We start from the raw sequence: 24,677 nt of genomic DNA, 5'->3' as shown, positions 1-24,677 counted from the left end.
TGGGCCAGACCTACCTGCTGGGCTTGGAGAGTCTCCCGGAGAAGCGGGGGCGGCTGCTGCTGACTCTGGGGACACAGACACGGGCAGGTGGCATCCTCAGGAACCGTCCTACCGCGTGGACGCTGCCGCTTCCCGGCGGCTGGCCTGCTGGGAGCCTCCCTCCAGCTCATTAGTGCCAAGGCCTGGCCCTGCCTGACAGCCCACAGGTGCCAGTGCTGGACGCCTCAGGCCAAGCAACTGACTGGGCAGGGACCCAGCCCCACCCATCAGCAGACGGGCTGCCTAAAGACCCCCTGAGCTCACAGCCGCCTCTAGACACGGTCCTGCCCGCAAGAGGGCCTCGGACGCAGCTCCGCCCCCTCGCGTTGAGGCATCAGATCCAGAATCCCCTGCGCCCTGGCCCTGCCCCTGCCCTCCAGAAAGCCTGCTCTGGCCTCTGGACCAGCCTCACCCACCAGGGGGCGGACACCAGACACTAGAAAACCATAATCGCCCAGTCTGCAGACCCAGCCTGCTCGTAGCAGGCCAGGCCCTTCGCTGAGACCAGCTGGGCCTGGCTCTGCCCAGGCCAACACAATCTTTGGGGCACCCCAGACCCCATACCCAGCTGTGTTAGGAACTAGCCCCCTCCACCAGTGACCCGACATCAGCCCTGGGATTCCCTGGGCCCTGCAACCAGACTCAGGCTGCTGGAGTCACCTGTGCTACCTTCTGTCGTAGTCAGACCTCTGCTCTGAGCATGGATGGTTAAGTCTGCATGGGTTAAAGGTGCATATAATGCAACTCCCCTCCATCACCTGCTTATGAGTAGTAGTTGCCCCATAAATAATTTTCTACTATTCAGAGGAGCAGTGCCAATCTTGTGTGTAGACTCTTGGCTACAAACATCCAGGAAATCCCTTGATCTCTCGATTCTCTCCTTCCTTCCTTAGTTCTTTTCCCTTCCCTCTTTTCTTGCCTCCCTCTCTCTCTCCAGAAATTATCTGGACATCTCAAAAGCCAAGTGGACAGCATTCCCAATGTATCCTCATGAACTGGTTTCCCGTAAGCACCCATTAGACTTTTGTTTGAGCTAAAGAATTGAGGTGGCCTTCAAGGAGACAGAATAGGGACCGGAGGAGACAAAATGATAAGCCACAGACACTGAATGGCATGTACGATTGACGACAATCATAACAGATCTGCTACGTTCACCTAGGCCGAGCACTGTGCCACACCCCCGTCTACCAGGCTGTGGACAGGAGTTGTGTGACTTGGCTGAGTCCTGGCTCAGCCACCTGTCAACAGGATGACTTTGGGGAAATGTGCCTGGATTTATTAGTCACCATAAAGTCCAGAAGCATTATTTATATAATGAGTTAAAAAAAAAACTTTTCATTGTAAAAAACAGTTAAAGTTTGTTTAAACTCCGAGCTTCAGTTTCCTCCTCCACATCTGTAAAATGGAGGTAATATTAGCACATTTTTGGAGTGAGTGTATCAATCAGGGCTCCCCCCGAAACAGAGACCAACAAATAGGATATATATATATATATAGAGAGAGAGAGAGAGAGAGAGAGAGAGAGAGGGTCAGCCTCAGCCTCTGGGGGATTTCGATCATCCAGGAAGACATCCTCCAGGAAGCTTGAGCTGCGCTCTGATTGGTGCATAGGAGAGATGAACAGGTGAAGAAAGAGTGCCCCAGGAGGAAAGACATCAGGTGCAAAAACTCGGGGGCAGAGAGTGTTTAAAGAATAGAAGAGACTGGCAGAAGCCAGTGTGGCCAGAGTTCAGAGGTCTCTGGTGGCTCGTGTGCGCTGGGGCCTGTGGGTGAGTGGGTTGTACTTTACAAGACACCGAAGTCCAGCTTAAGGAATTGGATCTTTATGTAAGAGCAATGGGATGCCACAGAAGCAGGGCTGGGACACCGTCGGGCTTGGGTTTTAAAAAGACCGATATGGCCAATGAACAAAGAACAGTCTAGAAGGAAGCAAGATAGAGATCAGTTGGCACTTTCTGCTGTGGTCCAGAGTGAAGGGGATGGTGGTGCAGATAGAAGTAAATGGAGCAAAAAAAGGAAAATTATTTTGCCATTCAAATGATCATCTTTTGGTAAAACTACTGTAAAATATTATTGTAATATTACATTGTAAACTAGCCACATGACAAAATTTTCTAGTGAGACGAAGTTTGAATGTTTAACTTTGGTTGTAAGAAATGCAGTGAAGGGGAGAGGCTTCCCTGGTGGCGCAGTGGTTAAGAATCCGCCTGCCAATGCAGGGGACACGGGTTCAAGCCCTGGTCCAGGAAGATCCCACGTGCTGTGGAGCAACTAAGCCCGTGCGCCACAACTGCTGAGTTTGCATGCCACAACTACTGAAGCCCACACGCCTACAGCCTGTGATCCGCAAAAGAAAAGCCATCGCAATGAGAAGACTGGCACCGCAACAGAGGCCCCCACTCGCCGCAACTAGAGAAAGCCCATGTGCAGCAACGAAGACCCAACACAGCCATAAATAAATAAATAACATAAATAAATTAAAAAAAAAAGAAATGCAATGAAGGGGAAACATCTCACATATTTGAAAACTTTTATTCTTTTAGAGAATTCAAAGAAGATAATACAGATGAAATCTGATAACACATGTGGATTTATAATTCTAAAAAGAATTTCACAGCAGTGAGAAAGCATATACTTATTTTGGTGATGTGCACATATTTGTTCAAAATAAAGATATAAATGTACACTTCTGAAATAGTCTAAAAATGTAACCTAAAAAGGGAAATCTTTATCAAATATACAGAAACATATAGTATGCTTTTAGGAAAAGTAGTAGTAAAAACCTGTGCAAATAAACTATATGTAAACACAATTTTTAAGAGTTTTACAAGTATTGCTTAAATCTATATGCCTTTTCCATTTATGAAATCATATTTTCCCAAGGAGTTCAAGTCACATAACATGGTTTACCTAGTTAATCTATAATGTATGCACACTTTACTACTGACCCATCTATAGCTGGGAAAATTAAGGCAGGGAAAGTCACTGAATATTTTTAAGCCATGACTAAACTTTAGAACATTGCCGTAAACTTCTAAATCAAATACCATATATATTTTTTTAAATGATGTAAGCAAATTGCCATTAGAATACACACACACACACACACACACACACACACAATTTAAAAACTACTGATGCAGTCCTTAATAGATTAAATAGACCCAATGCCATAATTAAATAATTTCAGGATCCTTTAACACAATGATGCCACAGTAAATCATTAAGGCATTCTTAGACAGGAGGTTTTGACTTCATTAAAGTACTTAACATAGAGGTTTTCTCTAATTTTCCAATAATGTTTCTATTTCAAAACAAGAAAAAAAAAAAAAAAAAACAGCTTCATAGGGACCTGATAACTTTAACTAATATTTAGTTTTGCTTCTATTATTAAGCAGTATTTCCCCAAATATATTAGACGGAGTTACAACAAATGGATCGTCAATACTACACAGGGCCCCCAGTAATCTAGCTATAGTCGGTCTTTCATTGTGAAATGTAAACTTCTGAGAAGTGAAGATTCCAGCAGTGAATCTGGTAAAGCTAGGACAGAAACATTTAGTGACTTTTACCTGACCAACGGATAAGTGCCCAACTGCCCTATACAAGAGAAAACAGAATGATGAGCTATTCTGTGTCCGTCAGGATGGTGCTGATGTCTGTTACGTGTAAGTTATGTGTACGCAGGCGGTATACCCTGTAGAGTGCCTGGTATTCCAACAATCTGCTTTCCCTGAGCCAGATACCATCTTAATAAATACCATCAGCTACACAGACAGTACAGCTTCTAGAACAATTGTACAGAAGAAAGAGTATAAACACCTGGGACTAAATGTTCTTTACATGCTGTTTCATGCTCAGGTTTTTGATGTTTGCTTTCCCGTCGTGCAGAAGCCCAAAGCCTCATTCTTGCAAAAGGGTAAAAATTGCTGCACGTGGTCTTGGTAAAAAAAAAAAAAAAATCTGGAAAATAAAGTATACCCCAATTATACATCAGAGCAGTATAGTTAAACAAGAGGAATTATTAGCAAAAAAATAAATGCTAAAACCAGTAGTGCCCTGGGCTCTTGTGTTTCACCAAGATAACTGTGCACACTGTCCTAGCTGAAGACTGGAAGTTTCGCAATTAAGCTAGAATTCCTTCATTATCCTACTTGATTCAACTCTGTTTGTTGGCATGTTCAGAATTTGACAATTGCCTAATGATACCAGACAAGTAGGGAGGAATTCACTGGGCCTCATTCAGAAATTTCATCTGTAATTGCATGTTTCCCGAAATAATCCACCTATCAGCAAATACACTTAACTTGCAGTTAGCAAACAGCAACTAGTTCTAGGCAAATTCTAGGTGATGTCGTTGAAAGGGAAGAGTGATTGAGACTGAGTTTTACCACTGACACCTAATTCTATAAAGCTATGTGTCCGAAATGTCATATTTCCACATCTGATAATACTAGAGATTTCTCAGGCTAACTTTTTATCACTTCAGTAGTTGAAAATTCATTTTATTGTGGATTAGGGGAAAATAACTAGACTTAAAAAACACCATTTCATCAAGGAAATTAGAAATAAGGCTAAAGTATACTATTAGGCCTGTGTTAATTTAAAGGAAATAATTAAGCAGCAATTAAATAGCTGATATATGAATATGGCAAAAATTATGAAGTTGGTATGAGAACACTCACACTGTCAGAAAAGGTAATAAATGGTACGTTGCAAAAAAAGTATTACATTGTATTTAATACAGGCTGGTAAGTATCTCCTCTTCTATGCCAGGGGTCTGTAAATCAAGACCCTGTGGTCCAATAAGTACTACCACCTCTTTTTACGAATAAAGATTTATTGAAATATAGTACTGGTAGGCAGAATCATGGCCCTCAAAAAAAGCTTAGTCCTTAATCCCCAGTACCTGTGAATATATTACTTTGCATTGCAAAGGGAGCGTTGCAGATGTGATTAAGGTTATGGACCTCGAAATGGGGAGATTATCCTGAATGATATCCTGTCTGAGAGATGCAACAGAAGAAGGAGGAGGGATTTGAAGCCTGGAGGCTGGTTGGCTTTGAAGATGGAGGAAGAGGTCATGAACCAAGGAATGGTGGCCTCTAGGAGCTGAGAATAACTCTTAGTTGATGCAAGAAAACAGAAACCTCAGTCTTACAGCCATAAGAAACTAAATTCTGCCAACAACTGAAATTTGTAAGGGAATAGATTCTCCCCTAGAGCTTCTAGAAAGGAACACAGCCCTGCCAAATGACAACTTGATTCTATCCTGTCAAGAGCTGTGTTGAATTTCTGACCTATAGAATGATAAAATAATAAATGTGTGCTATTTAATACAAGTTTTAGTAATTTGTAAGTAATTTGTTTTAGTAATTTGTTATGGCAACAATAGAAAACTAATACAATAGTCACCCCTATTCATTGACCAGTTGTCTGAGGCTGCACTGAGGTGGAGTAAAGTGGATGTGAGAGAGACCTTATGTCCTGCAAAGCCTAGAATATTTGCCAACTGGTCCTTTACAGAAAAAGTTTGCCCCCCACCCCGATATTCACATGCAAAAACCATGACAAGCAGCTTGCATTTTGGAGCACTTAGTTGATGCCAGGCTCCGGGCTAGGTATTTTGTATTCATATCATCTTTCTGGATGGATACTATTTTGGTCCCCATTTTACAAATGAAAAAAAAAAATGAAGGCAGAAAGGTTAAGTAACTGTTCAAGGTCACCCAGTGAACCAACAGTGAGCAGGGACACCAAGCCAAGTATGGTTGACTTCCAAGCTTGGCTCACCTCTTGGCCATTCTCCACACCCCAGATGCTCACCTGAGGCCTCCTATCTCTGGTAGAAAGCGATGGGGAGCTGCCGGCTGGGTACCAGGATGCCCAAGTGCAGCATCTCCACAGGCTCCTTGTCCGTGGCCACGATGTCATATTTGCGGACGATCTGGAACACAGAAGCACAAAAAAGCAGAATCACCCCTCTTCTCCTGCCTTGAGGAATAAATAGCCCAGAATACAGCTGCAGAAATCCCATCAGGGTCTTACCCAGCAGAGAGCCAAGTGGAGCTGGAGCTCGGCTAATCGGCGACCAATGCACATTCTTTTCCCAATGCCAAATGGAAGATGGGCAAAAGGGTTGATCTTTTTCTTGTCTTGAAGCCATCGTTCGGGTCTAAACTGACTTGAATCTTCAAAATTTTCTTCACTGGCCCCCAACACATGGGTATTCAGCATCAATACTGTCTAAAAACACACAGAAACACAAAGCACTTAAAGAAAACATTTGAATAGCAAAATTTACAAAAGCCATCACCTTACAAATGTGAAAGTAACCCACAAATGTATAATAATGATGAATGCCAACATGTATTGAGTGTTTGAAATGTGCCAGGTGATACTGGCACAATAAATAGGTCATGAACTTTAAAATTTTACATCACATTCTCACAACAATCCCATGTGGTAGGTTTTATCATTCCCATTTTACAGATGAGAAAACTGAGGCTCGCAGAGGTTATGTAACTCACTCAAGGCTATACTTGAATCCAGGTCTGTCTCCATAACCATTATTCCTAATGCTAGACTACACAACACGTCAACTATATACTGCAATCTACACATTTCCAAAATGAATGCTCTCCCAGTAGAAAAGTTTAGGGAGATCTGATGGATATTTGAAAAGGGTAAGGTACAGACTGTACAAATTCTACTTACTCCTTTGGGTAAAGCATATTCCCCCAGAACCATTGCTTTGTCAAGAGTCCGAGTGGTAAATGGCACACTCGGGGTAAGCCTGAAAAAACAAAATCAGAGATGTCAAAGTGGGCACGGACCAAGTTCTAGCTCAAGGGAATGCAGATTCTGGTTAAATAAATAGTTGCTGCCTGAGTTCTCAAAAAAGGAACATGATCCCAACTCTTTACAAAGAAGTTCTGTCTCTTTCTTCCCAATGTTTACACCTCTTGTTTATATTCTTTATCTTATTGTGTTGGTTAAACCCCCAAGTACAAGCCTGCTTCGTAGATGTTAATAGTGTTTGTTCGGTTTCATTCCCCGTACACATTCAAATGTGTACATTGACATGCTTCGCCCTCAAGCTTGTTGTTTGTTCTCGGTTTCTCCTAACTACCCTTCATGAAGTTAAAGATATTTCCCTCTGACCCTAAGACATTGTGAGCTTTGTTTTCCAGAAAAAGAATTTTCAAAGAACATTTTATACAGAGGCTCAAAAACAAAGGTGTCTCTATGTCTTATCATATGATAATATGGTTCCTTGCTGAGCTTTCATCTCACATCCTTCAATCGTGCCCCTAATCTTAATTATTGCTTATAGCATCCATTAGAGTATTATTATTACTGATTTAAAGGGCAGGACTCTGACTTTCCAAGATTTAATAGAATTTGCCCAAATGATTTAGGAAATGAGTAATAGGAAAGGAATATGGTCCAGAGGCTCTTTTTTTTTTTTTTTTTTTTTTTGTAGCTTGGTAAATGTTTATGAATCAACTGTGGGAGCCATCTGTGGCAGGGCACCCCTTATTATGTGTTGGAGAGAACAGCCTTCTGACATATTCATATTGGCTTAGGCACGTGTTCTTACCGCATAGATTCTTTCAGACAGGCTTTTAAATATGGCATATTCCTCAAATCCTCTGCCCGTGGCATCTGGTTCTCAGGCAGTACACTCCGAATTTCCTTAAGAAGCTTTTGTTGCACGTGGGGATTACGAGATAAATTGTAGAGAATCCACATTAAGCTGTTTGCTGTCTGAAAGCCAAATGGACATAAACTTGAGTTTTCTGCAAATAAACTGCCTTAAAACCAATATGAGCTGAACCAAAGGTGATGCCTACCACCTTGTCATGAAAACTGTATGACTGACACTTTTTTACATGTCCTTCTTGGCTGTGCTTCAAACAAATGCCCTGTATGAAAAGTCAGATCTAGTTTATAAAACACATCAATGAATAATAGCTTATTTCCTGAGGGAATCAAAGTAGAATTCTTTAAATAATCAGCTAGCTGCATTAGGACGCAAAATATAGTTTGGTACAAAAATTGAACACAGATGAGGGCATGTAGAACTGGCCCAATGAGAGTCAGATGGGCGATTGCAACAGTATCAATTTCCGGGTTGTGATAACAGTTTATCTTATGCACATGTTACCACTGAGGGAAACTTGGTGAAGGATTAAGGGATCCTCTCTATTTTTTTCTTAGAATTGCATGTGAACCTATAATTATCTCAAAATGAAATTCGTTAATTGTTTAATATAAAAAATAATATGAAAATTGAGTGGGGAGAGAGGGATGGAGAGCCTAAGAGTGTTGCTAATAAAAGTGTCTTTTTAAAAAAAATTTTGCAATGCAAATGCACAAGAAGTTGCGTTCCTGGAATTTAAAAGAAAGATTTTTTTTGCCACACCCTCAAAAGTTACCACAAAAATAAAAAGGCATTATCTGTACCCAGGGTTTCAGCCTCAAAGAAAGAGCCCTGGTAGGAGGCGGCCAACACCAAAATAAGAAATTCTAGCATCAAGTTGAGTATTTCAAGGAACCAGCCACAATTTCTGACAAAGACTCATGGCCTTTTAAGTGGCATCCTTTATTTCCTTTCCAAAGGCAATGAGAAGAGAAAAAATATTGGCAGAAACAGCCAGTGCAGCTTTTAGCTTCATAATACTCACCACTGGTAGTCTTATGTATTTGTCTTTAGGCCTATTTTTGTCTAATTTAAGCCAAATATTCCCATAAAAATGGTCATTGTGTCCTCTCTGCAGACATGAAGACGCTTTTGCTAAGTGCTATGTGCCACTCACATAAATGAGCCAAGTGCAGGACAATTTGGAGCCAATGGTATTTATTGTTTTTGGAAGAAGATGCCTCCAAGTAGCCTTCTTCCTGTCAGAGGACTGTCAGCCTCAGCTGCAAATAAACCGTGGATGTCATTATTACAAGAGTCCAATTTACAAAACAGGAAGAGGGCGTAGCCACCAAATTAGATACACTGTCAAATTTCTCTGATTTTCCAAATGTGACTTTCAGAATAGCCAGGACTAAAAAAAGAAACAGATTGAACTGTATCAGTGGGTCCCTTACCACAAGTACCAAATAGAGTTTCCAAAAGGCAGATAACTGTAGCTTTCACCAAAGCCCTGTAAGACAGCCCTGGCCTTTTAGGATAACTGCAGGGGCTGAATGGAGGGGAAGTGGCCTGAGAAACCTCATGGGCACAAAGTATCCCGGCTTGACCTCCATGGAGGAGACACATCTCATAGCTGGCCTTGCTGCTTCCACTCTCTCTCTGCTAGGTCCATTCTCCATCCACCAGCCAGAGCCCACTTTACAAAACATCAATCTGATTAAGTTCCTCCCTTGTTTAAAACACTCCAAGAGATTTCCATCACAGGTGCAGTAAATCCAAACGCCTCACAAAGGCTTCTGGTTAACAGGGCCCATCGTCTTCTACCCTGTCAACTCTGACCACATGTGCTAGCTCTCCAGGCCATCCTTCTTTCTGCCCAGGGCCTTGGCATGTGCTGTTTCCTCTGCTTGGAGTGGTCTTCCACCAGCTCTTCCCTTGGCTGGCTCCTTCTCATTATTCCAGTGTCAGCTCCAGTATGACATCCTCAGAGAGAGACGACCTCCCCGACCTCTCTATGACTTCACCCCGATGGCTTCCTCCAGGTCCTGGATCACTATCTGAAATGATCCTATTTCACTATTTATTTACATGTCTATCATCTGTGCCCCAAGACCACTTAAGTTCCATGAGGGGAACTGGTTCATCGTGGTCTCTCAAGTACCTGAAACAGTGCCTGGCACATAGCAGACACTCCATAATTCCTGAATTCTTTCATTTATTGAACAAGTATTTGTTGAGCACCTACTATGTGCCAACTTCTATTCCATACCCTAGGAATAGCAGGGACAAGACCAAGTCATCACTGTCATGGAGCTCACATTCCAGTTTTAAAAAAAAGAATAATGGGTTAAGCTTTACTTTCATCCCTCTAAGGAGGCTCTCGGGGTAAGGAATTTAACAGAAAAATGAGTTGACATAAGTCCCCACTTTTGACAGCCTTCTGGAGCATGAGGAGAAATGAGAACCTTGCTATTCCCTGATGTAGAAAACCCTACTTTTTGTTCAGACCAGAAACACAACAGAAAGGGGAAAACATGGAACAGAAATGACCTGGTACACATTTTTCTTAGAGATGATACGTGTATGAGGTGTTGGGCCTGTGAGGAATATTAATATCATCACTCCAGCGAGAGCTCAAAAAATGAACCAAAGACGATGAAACCCACCTGAATACTTGTCAGTATTTATGTTTGGAGTTTGGCTGTATTGTGTACCTACTAGGAGCATCAACCGTACTGGGGACAGAATTTTGGTATTTAAAATTAGCTGTTTCCTTTAAATTGAAATCAAGTGTTTCCCAAACTCCCTCTGTTGACAATTTTAAGCAGAAAAAAATATTATTGGAATTGCAGACAGGATTCCAATGTTTTTAGACTAAATAACATCCACAGTTAGGCACTTTGGGGTAACATGCACAACCTAAAATATATCCAGTTTTTAAAAACCTAGATTATCTACCTTGCTGTGGTGTAGGATTTTACTGCTTCTTAATTCCTGTAGCATTTTGCATATTTGTCGTGGCACTTATACCCTGCACCGGATTTCTTTTTTTTTTTTTTTAAACATCTTTATTGGAGTATAATTGCTTTACAATGGTGTGTTAGTTTCTGCTCTGCACCGGATTTCTGTCTCTAAAGCACATGAATTTTTCTATCATATGTTTAAGCACAAAGGCTGTGCTCTGGGTCTCCTGCACATTTCTAGTATGAGAATTTTTATGTCTGCTAAGCTAATGCTCAGTTAATCCTTATGGAATAGGTGAGTTGAATGACTACGTAAAATTCATCATGAAAAAGATTTTATAGCCCGTTGATTTAGCAAACTAAAACCGGGCCCACCCTTACCGTTTCCACTGCAGCCAGCTGGAGCTCCGTCACAGCCGCATACAATTCCTTCTTTGAAAGCTGATTGTGGTGATAAATATCACAAATGAAATCCATGCTGGGCTGCTCAGAATATTTCTCTAACTGGTTGTCGACACAAGATTTGACTGTTGGAGAAGAGAAAAAGGGAGAGGAAATCAGCTGAAAATTAGGAGGAGGAAAAGAATGAAATGGAACCCAGGATCAAATTCTCCTTGCAACATCTAAAGGGTCTTTGCAGGCAATCTGACAATTTGACAATTTGTTAGATAAGCTAATACTGCCTTGTTGTTAAGTCAGCAAGGACTGACCAATGCCCACAGGAGCAGGGCTTCTCAAATATTAACGTGCACAAGAATCCCCCGGGCATCTTCTTAAAGTGCAGGTTCTGATTCTAGAGTCTGGGGTGGGCCTGGAAGTCTGATTTCTAACAAGCTACCAGGGGATGCTGTTGCTGGATCTGCAGTCACGTTTTGAGTAGGAAGAGTTTAGAGCTTGGGAGAGAGAGGTCATCATGAGACAGAGGTGGCATTTGGGTCCGTTCTCAGAATCAGAACTTGGTCCCATATCCAAGCATCTAGCAGATATGGTCACTGATACAGGCACAGTGGGATTTGGCTCCCAAATCCTGGCAGCAGAGGAGAGGAGAACCCCTCCCCCGTTGTTATCAAACATAAACACACACATACACACACATGTGCAGTGCCCATGCATGCTGACAATAATGGTGATGTTTGTCAAGTACATTCTAGGCATGCACCTCCCTCACTTCAATCCATCATACAAGCCACCACCATAATAATAATCATGGTGATGATGGTAAAAATGATGACAATAAATGGCACAGCGGTTAGAGTTGGATCTTATGCCTGGCTTCAACCCTGGTTTTGCCATTACCTAGCATGCAATCTTGATAAAGTTACTTAATTTTGTGTCTCAGTTCTATCACTCAGGCCTAATAGAAAACCCTACTTCACAGGGTTTTTGTGAGAATTAAATGAGTGTGTGTGTGTATACTCAGAACAATACTTAGCACCAAATAGTCCCTTCATCCTGTAGCAGAAATAGCTCTGATCCATTGAGATATTGGACTATGCCAGGTTTTTTTTTTTTTTAGGTTTTGCAGAAATTATATTACATATTTTCTTGGCAGGAAACAGTGACAGTTCCCACTAGATCATATGCCAGGTTTTAAGTTATCTATATTAGAAGTGAAAACAGTTGTACTGAGGTACGTACTACTACTACTACTACCACTACTACTACTACCACTATTAACCCATTTTAGAGGCGAGACAACTGAGGATGAAAAAGAGTGCATTTGGCCAAGCCACCACACCCAATGACAGAGCTGGGACTTGAACCCAGGAATCTTTGACTCCAAAGCTCTTGCTTTTAACCACTCCCAGTTCCCAAAGAAGACTACAGAAAACTACCTCCTGCCTTTTCCTAGAATTCATCTGCACCAGGGCGATCCCCAAATTCATGAGTTTGCAAAGCCCAAAAGAATCTGGAGGAGCAACTCCATCAAAGGATGGGGTGCTGAGGCCAAGGTCATCCAGACCTTCCGGCAGCAGCTCCGGAGACAGGGTTGCTGGGCACATGTGGCCACGTTACCCGATTTGAAAATGGTGTCCCAGGCCAGAGTGTGCGCCTGCCACACCTTGGTGTTGAGGCTCTTGTGCAGCTCGACTGGCGTGACCATCATTCTCCCAAATGTGCTCATCATCTGTGGGGAACACAAATGCCTTTTCACCCCCGTTTCTCTTTCTCTCAAAGACAACTTGCACTCCTTGAGAGAAGCGTTCTAAACAACTGCACCCTTTGCTCCCCTAAAGGCCGGAATTCCAAGGACGCCTCAGGGCTCTCAGCACCAGTCCCCAGCCCCACCCTCCAGGGACATATGAAAATCATCTTTGGGATGCTTTTCCACTGGATGTGTCTCATAAAAAAGTTGATCTTATGACCTAAACATAAAAAAAGAAGAAAGGATACAAATCTCATATCCATTTCCATTTCCAGTAATTTCCAAACTTCAGCCATTCCTAAAACCAGTTTCACAGGGTCTACTATCTCTACCTACAACCTAAACAATCCCCCAAATTTTAATCTGAAAATGTTCAGACTCTTTGAAGTAGTATTTTAATCAACTGACCTTTAACTGAAATACCTACTTTCACCTTGCCTGACAACGACTGAATGTGCTTTTTTATTATATGTACATATATGCACATTCATTCATGAAAATATGCAACACATATTAAAATGAACACTTAACTACTATAATAAAATATGTGTGGCTGCCACTCTTGGGAAACACTGTGATGCACATTTGTTAGGTTCTGTAAACGTTTTATAAGGAAAGGTTCTCTACCCCGGAGAAGCTTACTGTTTTGATGGCCATGATGAAATTCAAAGCTTCATCGCCTGCATTCTTCTGAAGGAGCCCAAATCTCTTCTCATATAGCACAAGGCAGATGCCTGTTATTTAAAATAATCGACACTGTTACCCATTCACAGCGACACTGGAGTCTATGATTAGCTGGCTACCAAAGGCTCAATTCTGTCTCCCATAAAAGTGAGGTCTTTTCGAAGAACAGAGGAAAAGCAAATTCTCTGAGAGAAAGGGGCCTGATTACTCTCCTCTCTTTCTAGAATTATCCCCAGGTCCAATGACTCATCCCCTGCAGAACCTCCTGATCAGAAAAGCCACTGTGAAGATGCAGCCATTTTTATACATGAGTGAATCTCTCCTGTAATGTCTTGATTTTCTCAGAGTTTACCCTTGATATCATGTGTAGCAGCCATTGTTAATGACCTACTCTGTACTCATTCTTCCCCATTTCTTCCCTAAGAGAACCCCGATTTTATTTAGGCTGTCAGTGTATCAGTCCTCAGGCAATAAGTCAGGATTGATCTAAGACAATTCTGTTCCCTGATTTCCCAGGCATCCTGTAGCAGCCAAAGCAGTCACATGACCCAGGTCTGGCCAATGAGATTCAAGGGAGACACTTTTGCTTTCTTGATAAAGGGGAAAGGACAGCTGGTTTAGCTCTTCCCTCTTTCCTTCTTGTTTTTGCCTAGAATGCAGGGGTGAGGCCAGGAGGGGCAGGAGCCATTCTGCAGCAAGCCAACTAGCTCAGGATAGATGAGAAGGAAGACAGAACAGGCTTGGGTCCCAGTGACATCACTGAGTGCCAGCTGTGGACTGGCTTCCTCAAGACTTCTCATAACGCTGGACAATAATTTGTCAACCACCATGGTCAGGTTTTCTTTGACTTGCAAAGAAATGCATTTGATGCTCCTTAATTTGGGTATCTCCAGCGGACGATTTCCAAAACATACTTTTCTTTTCTCCTCTGTAGTCATTCCCTCTTTCCCTTAACACCGTCTGTGGATTTCTTATTGGCATGGGGCTTTCTCATGTGCTAAGATGACAGTCTGTAACTTTACAGCGAGGTCTATCTGATGGGGGAGACAGGTCAGGACAAAAGCCTCTGTCCCGGGGTACCCTCTCCAATCCCTCACATCAGCAGTCAAGAGTGATCCTTCCAGCAAATCGGACCTTGGCACCTTCCTGCTAAAATCACTCTCCTATTGCTCCCAGGGACTCTGGGCTCAAAGCCAAATGCCCATCCCTGGTTTAGAGGATTGACATGGGCTGGCCGCTGCTTCCACCCATCCTCTGCCCTGGACATCCTCGTCCCTTGCTGGACGTGCTCCAGTCACTCGGAACACCCTTCTTTCTCCTCAACACAACACTCTCTGTTCCTTCAGCCTGGAACATTCCATCTTCCTTCACTTTCACCTGGGAAACTCCTGCTCGTCCCCCAGGCCTTGGCTGAGACGGTACCACCTCTATGAAGCGGCCCTGACCATGCTCAGCTGAGGCAGCCGCTAGGATTCTCCCCAGCCTTTAACCTCTTCAGTCAAGTGCTCCCCATTCTACTGCAACTGCCTTGTTCCCCTGCCTGCATCTCCACTGGGCAGCGAGCACATCAAGGCAGGCCTTTGCTTTTATTCCCAGCGTGGTCCTTGAAAACAGCGATCATGCTCCCTTCTGTTTGGAACTTTCCATGGCTCAGCATCGGACTCAAAGTAAACGTTCTTGCAGGGACCTTCAGGCCCCGTCTTAATCTTTCTCAGCTCCTCTTTCCCCTCCCCCCATAATCCACTCACACCAGCATCCTCGAAGTTCCCCAAAGACATTGTTCATGCTTTCACCCCAGGACATTTGCACCTCCTGTCTCCACTGTCACAACAGGCTTCCCACAGATACCCCAGTGGCTTGCTCCTTGCCTTCCTTTAGGTCTCACCTCAAATGTCTCCTTACCAAGCAGACTTGCCTCACCTAGGAACCTATATTCTTTCTTGACTCCCTTACTCCTTGGCAGAGTATATATTAAACTATGTTTACTAGTTGATTGTCACCCCTACTAAATCTGAGCTCCATGTGAGCAAGGATGTTGCCTGTTTTGTTCACTGCTGTGTTCCTAGTACAGTGCCTGGCACATAGCAGGTGTTGTATAAATGTTTGTTGAATGACTACATAAACAATCCAGAGGGTAAGGCATCACCTAAACGCCTGAAAGCATTAAGAGGGCTGCTATGGCCTTTCCTACTCAGCAATAGTGTATGATTACAGAAGAGTTGTCCACAGGGCCATGTTTATCCTCAAAATCACTTGCAAAATCAAATGAACAAGATGTGAAGACGACTTACTTTCAAATGACCATTTGTTCAGCTCGCTGTACAGGTCTTCAATGCAGCCTCGCTCATCACAGAGCTCACCTATTCTACCTGTAAAATCAGCCAAGACCTTAACAGAAAGAAATCACCAAAGACACATTTCAGTCACTGAAGGAAAACAAAAGTTTCAAGTTCAGTAAGTTAGCTTCAGGTTTTGCTACCTTGTATATTCACTGCCCATAATATTACTCATTCTGAATCATCACTAATTATATATTCTCCTTGGGAGTTCATCTTCTGCCCCAACACCCTTGTCCTGGCTTATTTCCTGAGCTTTCCCTGCAGCCTCCCTGAAGCTTAGGTTTCAGCTTTTGATCTAAATTTAAGAAAAGGAAAACATTTCTTCTAATCAGAATGGAGAATAAACCACAAAGGAGGAATCAGCCCAGTGTCTCTGTGGGGACAACGTCTCAAGGACTCTGGCTACCCTGAGGTTTGCCACTTCCATAGCTGGGCAGGCAAACGTCTCCTTACTGATTGGTGTGGTATTAAGCATGTTAAGCTTAGAGCCAGGGAACTGTAAGTTCTGGATGCAGCGCCTTCACTAAATAGCTCTGTCACCTTGGGCAAGTCCTATACAGCCCCTAGAGGCCAGTTTCCACAATCAGGGTTTTAGATGACTAATGCTTTGCATTTAATGAGGCTTGTATAGAACCAGGCACAGTACAAAGTGTATTACCTTCGCTGATCCTCAAATAACCTCACGAGGTAGAAAGTACTGTCATTACTCCCATTTCCTAGGTAACAGATGAGAAAACTGAGGCTTAGAGAGTAGCGAAGGCACTCTCCCTTGGACACATAAAAGTGGCTCTGCTGGGGTCTGAAATAGGGTATATGTGACTACAAAACCCACAGGTGCAACTAATGGGCATGTTTGTCCACATAGCATATTAAAAAGTACTTTGAATTTGTTACCATCAAAAAATCCAGAGATTTCACATGAACATATGAATTTTCCGTTAGTCATCAAAAAATAATAATAATTACTAGATCTGGTGACACTGGGTCTACATTTCCATGTGGTAGGCATTTGCCAGAGCTGGGGCAGCTGTCCCCTCTAGAAAGGGCAGGCACTATTCTGCTTGCTAAAATCCCTACTGGGCCTGCCTTATACATTTATATTAATCACCTGGCCCTTGGAAGCTTCTGAATTTGCAGTCTTTCACCTATATGATCCTATGTGGGTCCAGTTCAAAATAAATACCCAGAGTGAACAGGAGTAAAAAGAATTCTCTACATGTTTAAATCCTTCCCCCTTTGGGCCCCTGTTGGCTAAAGGATAACATCTAAATACCTTAGCATGGCCCAAAAATATTGTAAAGACCTGCCCTCTGCCCAGCATCATTTCAGAGAAAGCTTCACTTCAGCTGCACTAAATGTACTGTTCTCTGAACACACCATCTCATGCCTCCATATTTTCAGCAGGCTATGCTCTCTGCCTGAATGCCTTTTCCCACCTTCTCTGGCTTGCAGACTCCTACTCGTCCTAAAAAACCCAGCTCAGCTGTCACTACCTAGGAAGTTTATAGTGTTATCTCATTTAATCCTCACAGTAAACCTATGGAGTGGGAATTGTTACTCCCAGTTTATAGACTGGGAAAGTGAGCAAGTTAAATGGTACAGTCAGGTTACATAACTGGTGGGGGTGGGGTGACGTTCAAAACCAAGACTGTAGAATGTCAAAGTCTATGCTCGTAACTGCTCCCATATCGTAATACTACTTTAAAAGGGAGTGAAGGAGGGAGGAATAAGGGTTTTGGAGGAGGAGGATGTGGAGAGGAATGAGGAGAAAAGAAAGACTCCTGAATCATCCAAATTGCCTGCCTTTTCTTCTGCACTTTGTAGCTGTGGCCTGAAGCTCCCCCCCATCCCCAGGAGAACCAGGAAAGCGAACCCCATCCTGCAAACCTCATTGATTTTGTTGTCCAGCTTCATAATTTCTACTGGTTTCATTAGTTTCTTTTGAAAGGCACTCCTGACCCTCTGCCAGTCTTCTCCTTCCCTGGGAGAGAAGCAGATTTATATTTAGAACAAATGGAAAGGAAAAGAACGAAGAAGCAGAGACACCTCCAGTTCTCTGACTTCATGAACTATATAATAAAATGAACACAGAATCGTGCCAAGAAACAGTCAGAGAATAATTAGTATTGGAATATTCGGGGCTGGTTTGACAATACAATGAATAAGCACTTTTCCCTTGAGCCAAAGATTGCACAGAAAGATCAAGTCCAGATATTTGGGTTCAGAACTTTTGATGTGCCCTCGCTGGGGTTGAACTGGGAGGCCAGTTGCCTGTTTCCAGCAGTAAGAGTGGGCACGTGAACACCCACTTCACCAGCAACTCAGATCTGTTTGAGGAAAAAAATCTTGTCTTCTTTCAATCTATTGAATTGGGTTGAAAGGCACATTCACAGAACACCTCGAATTTAGAATTTTGCCATTGCCTTCAAATAAGTCAGAGATTCACCGGAGCTGTAAAAAGCCTGTTCTCATCATGAACCCTTTTGCACTTGCTCTATAGGTGACCACGCTGCCTGTGATGCATCATGCATTAATACCGTTTAAATGCCAGTAATTAGGGACTTCCCTGGTGGTGCAGTGGTTAAAAATCTACCTGCCAATGCAGGGGATGCGGGTTCGAGCCCTCATCCGGAAAGATCCCACATGCCGCGGAGCAATTAAGCCCGTGCGCCACAACTACTGAGCCTGCGCTCTGGAGCCCGCGAGCCCGCTAGCCACACCTAGAAAAAAGCCAGAGCGCAGCAACGAAGACCCAATGTAGCCATAAATAAATAAATGAATAAATAAATAAATCCAGTAATTATATATATCCTGAAAAATACGACGATTAGGCATTACAATTTTGGGGTAAAAAAAGTGCTAACTTATTAAATGCTAACCATGTAAAAGCTGAGGAATCATACATTAGAGTATTTCTCTCTCCAAAATGTAACCTCCACACCCCTCCATACCAGCTTTCCAAGTAGGTCTATCTCCTAATTCCCACCGTTTCCTTTACAAAGGAAGGTCATTGTCAAAAGCAAAAGGAGTAAACTTCTGGCGTTTGAGCTACCGGGGTGGGGGGGGGAGGGGGGAGTCGCAGAATTTTAAGGGATAATTTTGTTTGTATAACATGTTTGCCTGGCACGCTAACTTGACAATCTCATTCCACCCAAGAGTCCGAACATCACAATTCGCATAACCTTTTTTTTGACATTTCTTTGACGGAAAGGCCGGGCCCAGCCCACTTGCCAGAAGGAACACAAGTGCTGCGTACTCAGCCCAGACGCCCCTCCACCCACTCTAGTCCGCGCAAGAGCCCGTGACGGCAGCAGGTAGGGGCTTCCGTGTTCTCCCTGCATTAGAAGGGTCCAACCCCAGGGAACCCTAATTCCCGTCCCTTCCCAATTTCCAGCCGCCGAACCCCATCCTGCTTCCTGGACTCACAAGATCAGCAGTCCGTAGCCCTCCTCGCGATAGTCGCGATAGGCCTTCCACGGTTTGATCTCCAGCCGCTGGGGGTACGCGCTCTCCGTGCGGTAGAGCGCTTCCAGCAGACACGGCGAGCCCAAGTGCACCGAGTCGAAGGAACCCAACTTCATGCGGAAAATCTTGCCATATTTCTTGTGGTACTCCGCCTGCAGCGGGCCGGGCAGGGTGCGAAGTAAGCGCGCATCCCCTACAGTCCCAAGAGCGCTTCTCCCTCCTCCCGCCTCCTTCCTCCGGGGGACCGGGGACCGCTGCAGCCGGGACACACACCCGAGCGCACCGTGCGCCCGAACCGCGCGCCTCGGGGAGGGTTTGGAGAGCAAGGCGGGGAGCAGAGCGGAAATTGGGGGCGCGAGTAGGCATTCACCAGCGTGTCGTGCTGTTTCTTGAGCCCTCCTTTCCAGAGAATCTCCAGCAGACTGCCCAGCAGTGGCCACTTGGTGGGACCGGGCAGGGCGGCCGCGTCTTGCGCCGCGCCCCGTTCCATCATGGGGCAGAGGGGCACCTCCCGCGGCCGACGGGGCGCGCACGCCGTAGATGTCACGGGTCTGGGGGGCTGCCCCAGGCTGCGCAGCTCCTGTAGGAAGGCGGCAAGGGAGCGGCCCTTGCTGATGGGGGAGCTCATGGCAGCGGGGGAGACCGGGCGCTTGGGAATGTGCGGGCGCTGGGAAGGGCGAGGTTGCTAAAGAGGCGCCGGCGAGAGCTGGGGGCTTGACGATTCTGCGGAAGAGAGGCAAAGAGGGGCAGCAGGTGTGATGGAGAGGGCGGAAGGCGGACAGAGAGCAGAAAGGAACTCGGCGAGGATGCTCGACGCTGCACCGCGCGGCAGCCTCAGGGAGCGGATGCCCGCCGAGCGCTGGCCGCAGGGGCTGGAGGAGCGCAGCCGGGAGTTGGGTGGCTCTTGGAAGAGGAAAGGAAAGGACGTGAGTCCGCCTGCTGGTGGCAAGGCTGACTTCCAGCTCTGGAGTAGCGAAGTGGAGGTGTCTAGGAAGGTAGAAGAAATGCTGCTGGCGCTGCGCTTGCCTCCGGTCCCTCTCCATGCTCCATGCCCGGGGACCATGTATTTATGGAGCCAGGGCAGGCCCTGGGTGGCCAATGAGCACGCTAAGTGGGGCGGAGTGGGTTACGGCTGGCCAGGCCCGGAGGGACGCGGGACCCGGGCTTGGGGGTGGTGCATGGAAGTAGGATGGAGTCAGCGAGGTGAGCGAGGGCGCCGGGCCTCGGGTGACCGGAGCGCGGCTCTCCGGGCGGGAACGCCGCGGACTCCACCCTGGAGATAATCCCCCAGGGAAGGCACGCTCACCGGAGTTCACCGGGCGTGCGCCGAGCGCGCCTCCCCGCCCTCCCCCGGCGGCCGGGAACTGCAGCCCCGCGCTGGCACAATCGCGCCGCCGCGCTGGCGAGGTCTCCGAGTACGGCCCCGGGGAGGCTGCCGGCGCTTGCCGGAGCCCGAGCGCCCGCGCGTTGCCCGAAACCAGTTTTTTGCCAGCCGGGACGGAAGTGTTTTTGGAGGAAGGTTGGCTTTCTGCACCTCCCAAGGTGGGGAGGGTTTGAGTCTTAGTGAAAGGCACCCGAAGAGGGGATTTCACCTTAGGGTCTTAACTTGGGCAAGGAGAAGCCGCTGAATTTGGAGAGTTTTCTCCCTAGCTGCTCCATTTTGGTTGTTATGAAGATGTAATGAGTGAGTGCAGGTAAAGCGCCTACAACGTAGTCCACCGTCAGTACGCCACCTGATGTTGCCATTTTAGCTGGTTATGAAATGAGAGGCAAAAGCAGGGCTTGTGGTTGAGACTGGGCTGCCTCTCCCCGGGGCATCTGACCCTCCCCGGGGCATCTGCCCCTCCCTCCATCTGGACACCGACCACCTTGTGCAAAAGCTAGGCACCTGCACCTTCGAACCGCGGCCCCTACCATCCCCATCCATCCCTACAAAGTCCATCTTACGCAAGCGCGGGAGGGAACACACCATACACACACGCACACACACACACACACACACACACACACACACACACTTCCTAGAGTCCTCGTGGCTGCCAAGGGTAGAACTCTCTGTACTAACGGAGGAAGAGAAGTTGGAGATTTTGCTGATTGTTTTGAAGTGGTTCGTATTCTTTCGTTCTGATCCAGTACAAAAACGACCGCCAGCCACGGAGGAGGTGAGGGAAGTTCTGTTTCCTCTGAGGGCTTTTCAGTCACGTGACTGCGTCATTTTGACCCTGGTGTCAAATCCTTCTCTCGTAAGTTTATTGTAAACTTTTAGCTGGTTTTTTGAAAACCTTTTGCAGGCCGACTTGAGCTTGAGCTCTGTCATTTCAGATTTGTCTTGATTAAACGTTAATGACTGTTAATGTTAATAAAAGTAATAGCTATATATGTATATAATTCATACATAATGTATTATATCTATATAGATATCTATGTATACACTATATAGTACATATTCTATAGCATATGCTATATAGAATATATACGATATGTAATAGACACTATATCTTATATACCATATGTTACTTAGTGTACAAACATAAAGCTTTCTAGGGCTTATGATAAGCCAGGCACTAAGCTAGACATATTATGTAGAATTTCCCATTTCAGCCCAATGGCAAAAAAAAAATGAATAAATAAAGTTAAAATTTAGAGAGTTCTATAATTTGCCCTGTGTCACAGATCTTATCATAGGGTTATGTGAAAGTCAGACCCAGATTTTCTGATTTTGGCCTTTACTATGTACATTCATATACAACATGCTATGTTACATCACCTTTTCTTAAACCAGGAATATCTCAGAATATTGGAAATGTTTCTTAAATGGGAATATCTCCAAAACGGAGGTGGGTGGGATCAGTATATGTGGGGCTGTGTGGTGCAAATGTTGTTTTACGCCTCAATGGTGGTGAAATAAATAAATAAAAAGCCCCAAACAGAAGAACCATTCAGTTCACCACTGTGTGCCTGTCTTCTGGCACGGTGCTTGACACATAGTAAGTGCTCAAGAAATGCTAAATCCTACTGTTATGTCAGCTATTGAGTTATCTGACCCCCCTCCCCCACTGTGTTTTCTTTTCTTTCTCTCTCTGCAGGTGTGCTTAAGCAGAAAGGAAAATAATTTCAGATTTGCTAGGTTTTCACATGAGTTTAGCATCATTTTGCTTTATAAACTCCAAATAGATACTTAGAAGTGCAGGCAGTCGTTAGTCTCATAATAGCCAGCAAGAAAATTCCTATTTCAGAGAAATTGTTTTCTCATGTCCAGTGGAGAAAGTCCCGGATTGCAGAAGAAAGCAGTGCTGGTTCTTTAAAACTTGGTTGACATCAACACATACCCATCTTTGATGAGGTGCAGCTAAATGCAAAATGACTACTTTGAGGCCCGTCCCAGAAACTCACTCTTCCTCCCTTGGCCTCCTCTGTCGCCCATTACTGGGCTCCTGTGAGTCATCCCGATAGGGATGTTGCTGGGAATTACTAAAGAGAGATCTTGAAGCGCCTCGTAAATGCCCACCATCATTACCGAGACAGGCCCAGGCCCTCTGTTTTGTTCCGGGAAATCTTACCAAGTCCTGAATGGATAATTATACTCCAGCCCTCACACCAAGCAACCGCAGATGACAAAAGTCTGTGTGTGTGGGGACTTCCCTGGTGGCGCAGTGGTTAAGAATCCGCCTGCCAATGCTAGGGGACACGGGTTCAAGCCCTGGTCCGGGAAGATCCCACATGCCACGGAGCAACTAAGCCCGTGCGCCACAACTACTGAGCCTATGCTCTAGAGCCTGCGAGCTATAACTACTGAGCCCGCGTGCCACAACTACTGAAGCCCGCATGCCTAGAGCCCGTGCTCTGCAACAGAGAGAAGCCAACACAATGAGAAGCCCGCGCACCGCATCGAAGAGTAGCCCCCGCTCGCCGCAACTAGAGAAAGCCTGTGTGCAGCAACGAAAACCCAACGCAGCCAAAAATAAATAAATAAATAAATAAATATTTTTTAAAAAAGTCTGTGTGTGTGTGTGCATGCACACGTGCATTTGTGTGAGCTTGTGTGATGAGGGTGAGGTTGAGGGTCCCGAAGAGGGCAACGGCTGATTTCTCTGTGCTGAGAAACACAGCACTCTCTCAAATGTATCAAATGTTAATACACAGCTTTGTGCTTCAGAGCTTCGGCTAAACTAGCGGGTGTGTTGTACATCCACTTACTGATTGTGGAAACTTGAAGGACTTACTTTCCACATGTGTCGAATGGGTGGTGTTAGAACCAACCACACAGTAAAGGTCAAGTCTCCTGGAAATAGGAGTAATAAAAATAGCCAATCTCGTGGGGTTGCTGTGAGAATAATACATCTACAGTTCTTAGCACAGTAAAATGCTCAGTGAATATTACCTACAATATTACTCTATTGTATGCCATGGTTTTTGCAAACTACATACAAGAGAGGCAACATAGATGTCTCAGTTGTTATACCGAGTGTTCAACTTAATACTGTAGTTTTGACTCAGGAAACTGTATAATTGAATAAAGCCAGAGGAAGACTAGCAAAGAAATGCTGGTGAGTTCAAATCCCAGCTCAGCCACTTAGGAGCCAGATCAACCAGGGATAATTTACTTTTATCTCTGTCAGGCTCAGGTAGCTCATCTCAAAGTGCTGATAATGAGAGTACCTACCCAATAGGGTTTTTCTGAGGATGACAAAGCACTGAAAGTCCTTGGCATATAGTAAAGGTTCTAAAATGTTTATTGTTAACATTAATAAGAATTAACAGGGTTTGGGCTCTCAAATAATGAAGGTCATAATCTCTGTTGCATTTGTCTTGGGGTTTCCTGCCTAATTAGACACACACAAAAAAATCCTTGAAATTACAGACATTGTCTCCTTTTTTTTGTCTCTCCTAGAGCAAATGACACAGTGCCATTTACCTTGGCCAGCATCCAATAAGCACATAATAGGCAATTGATCATTGATGATTTCCTCATTGCCAAATGAAAAGAGAAAGATTTGTATCAATACATCCTTTGTTTTCTGAGGAAGAGGTCGTTAGAAAATCCCAGAGGGTTTTATTTGAGTGTCATATAGGAAGCAATTCTATATGACAAAAAGAATAGCTTGGCTTTCAACAGCTTGGGTTGAAGCCAACGCTCTACCGCTCACTAGCTGTGTGAACTTCGGCAAATTATTTAACCTCTCTGAGCCTAGTTTCCTCATTCATAAAATTGGGGGTTACTATACTTATGTCTTAGGAAGGTTAAGATGAATATTTGAAATATCAGCTGAAGTGCAATCAACCATTGTCTTCACAAACGTCCATTTGGCCCCTGTATATGCTTGATGATTTCTGAGTAGAATTCAGCCCTGTTGGTAAGTTAGACTATGAAAAAATGTAACTTAAAGCCTCCA

The 24,677-nt window shown here is 44.6% G+C and overlaps 2 protein-coding genes and 1 long non-coding RNA gene across 9 annotated transcripts in view; 1 reads left to right on the top strand and 2 right to left on the bottom strand.

The window, feature by feature from the left end:
* BCAS1 (brain enriched myelin associated protein 1) overlaps window positions 1–321 on the bottom strand; it is a 159,232-nt gene extending 158,911 nt beyond the window's left edge. For all 7 annotated transcript variants that reach the window (XM_061207791.1, XM_061207795.1, XM_061207793.1 and 4 more), the window contains exon 1: window positions 15–321. The gene's annotated coding sequence lies outside the window, so the exon portion shown is untranslated. The remainder of the gene's footprint in view (window positions 1–14) is intronic.
* A 2,349-nt stretch (window positions 322–2,670) lies between these two features.
* Window positions 2,671–20,315, bottom strand: LOC133102778 (1,25-dihydroxyvitamin D(3) 24-hydroxylase, mitochondrial). Its single transcript, XM_061207799.1, has 12 exons — window positions 19,655–20,315; window positions 19,246–19,436; window positions 17,707–17,800; window positions 15,772–15,868; window positions 13,439–13,530; window positions 12,667–12,778; window positions 11,032–11,177; window positions 7,643–7,809; window positions 6,757–6,835; window positions 6,088–6,285; window positions 5,866–5,986; window positions 2,671–4,002 (listed from the first exon to the last, which is right to left on the bottom strand). The coding sequence occupies exons 1-11, from the start codon at window positions 19,910–19,912 to the stop codon at window positions 5,876–5,878; spliced, it is 1,545 nt and encodes a 514-aa protein (XP_061063782.1). The 5' UTR covers window positions 19,913–20,315; the 3' UTR covers window positions 2,671–4,002; window positions 5,866–5,875.
* Window positions 19,066–23,220, top strand: LOC133102779 (uncharacterized). Its single transcript, XR_009703092.1, has 3 exons — window positions 19,066–19,133; window positions 21,418–21,527; window positions 22,371–23,220. It is a non-coding gene; the product is annotated as an uncharacterized LOC133102779 (long non-coding RNA).
* Window positions 23,221–24,677: the final 1,457 nt, after the last annotated feature.

This window comes from Eubalaena glacialis, chromosome 13 (genome assembly GCF_028564815.1).
Source record: "Eubalaena glacialis isolate mEubGla1 chromosome 13, mEubGla1.1.hap2.+ XY, whole genome shotgun sequence".
NCBI classification, from domain to species: Eukaryota; Metazoa; Chordata; class Mammalia; order Artiodactyla; family Balaenidae; genus Eubalaena; species Eubalaena glacialis.
Note: the sequence above shows the minus strand (reverse complement) of the source record. Positions and strands in the feature narration are given on the sequence as shown.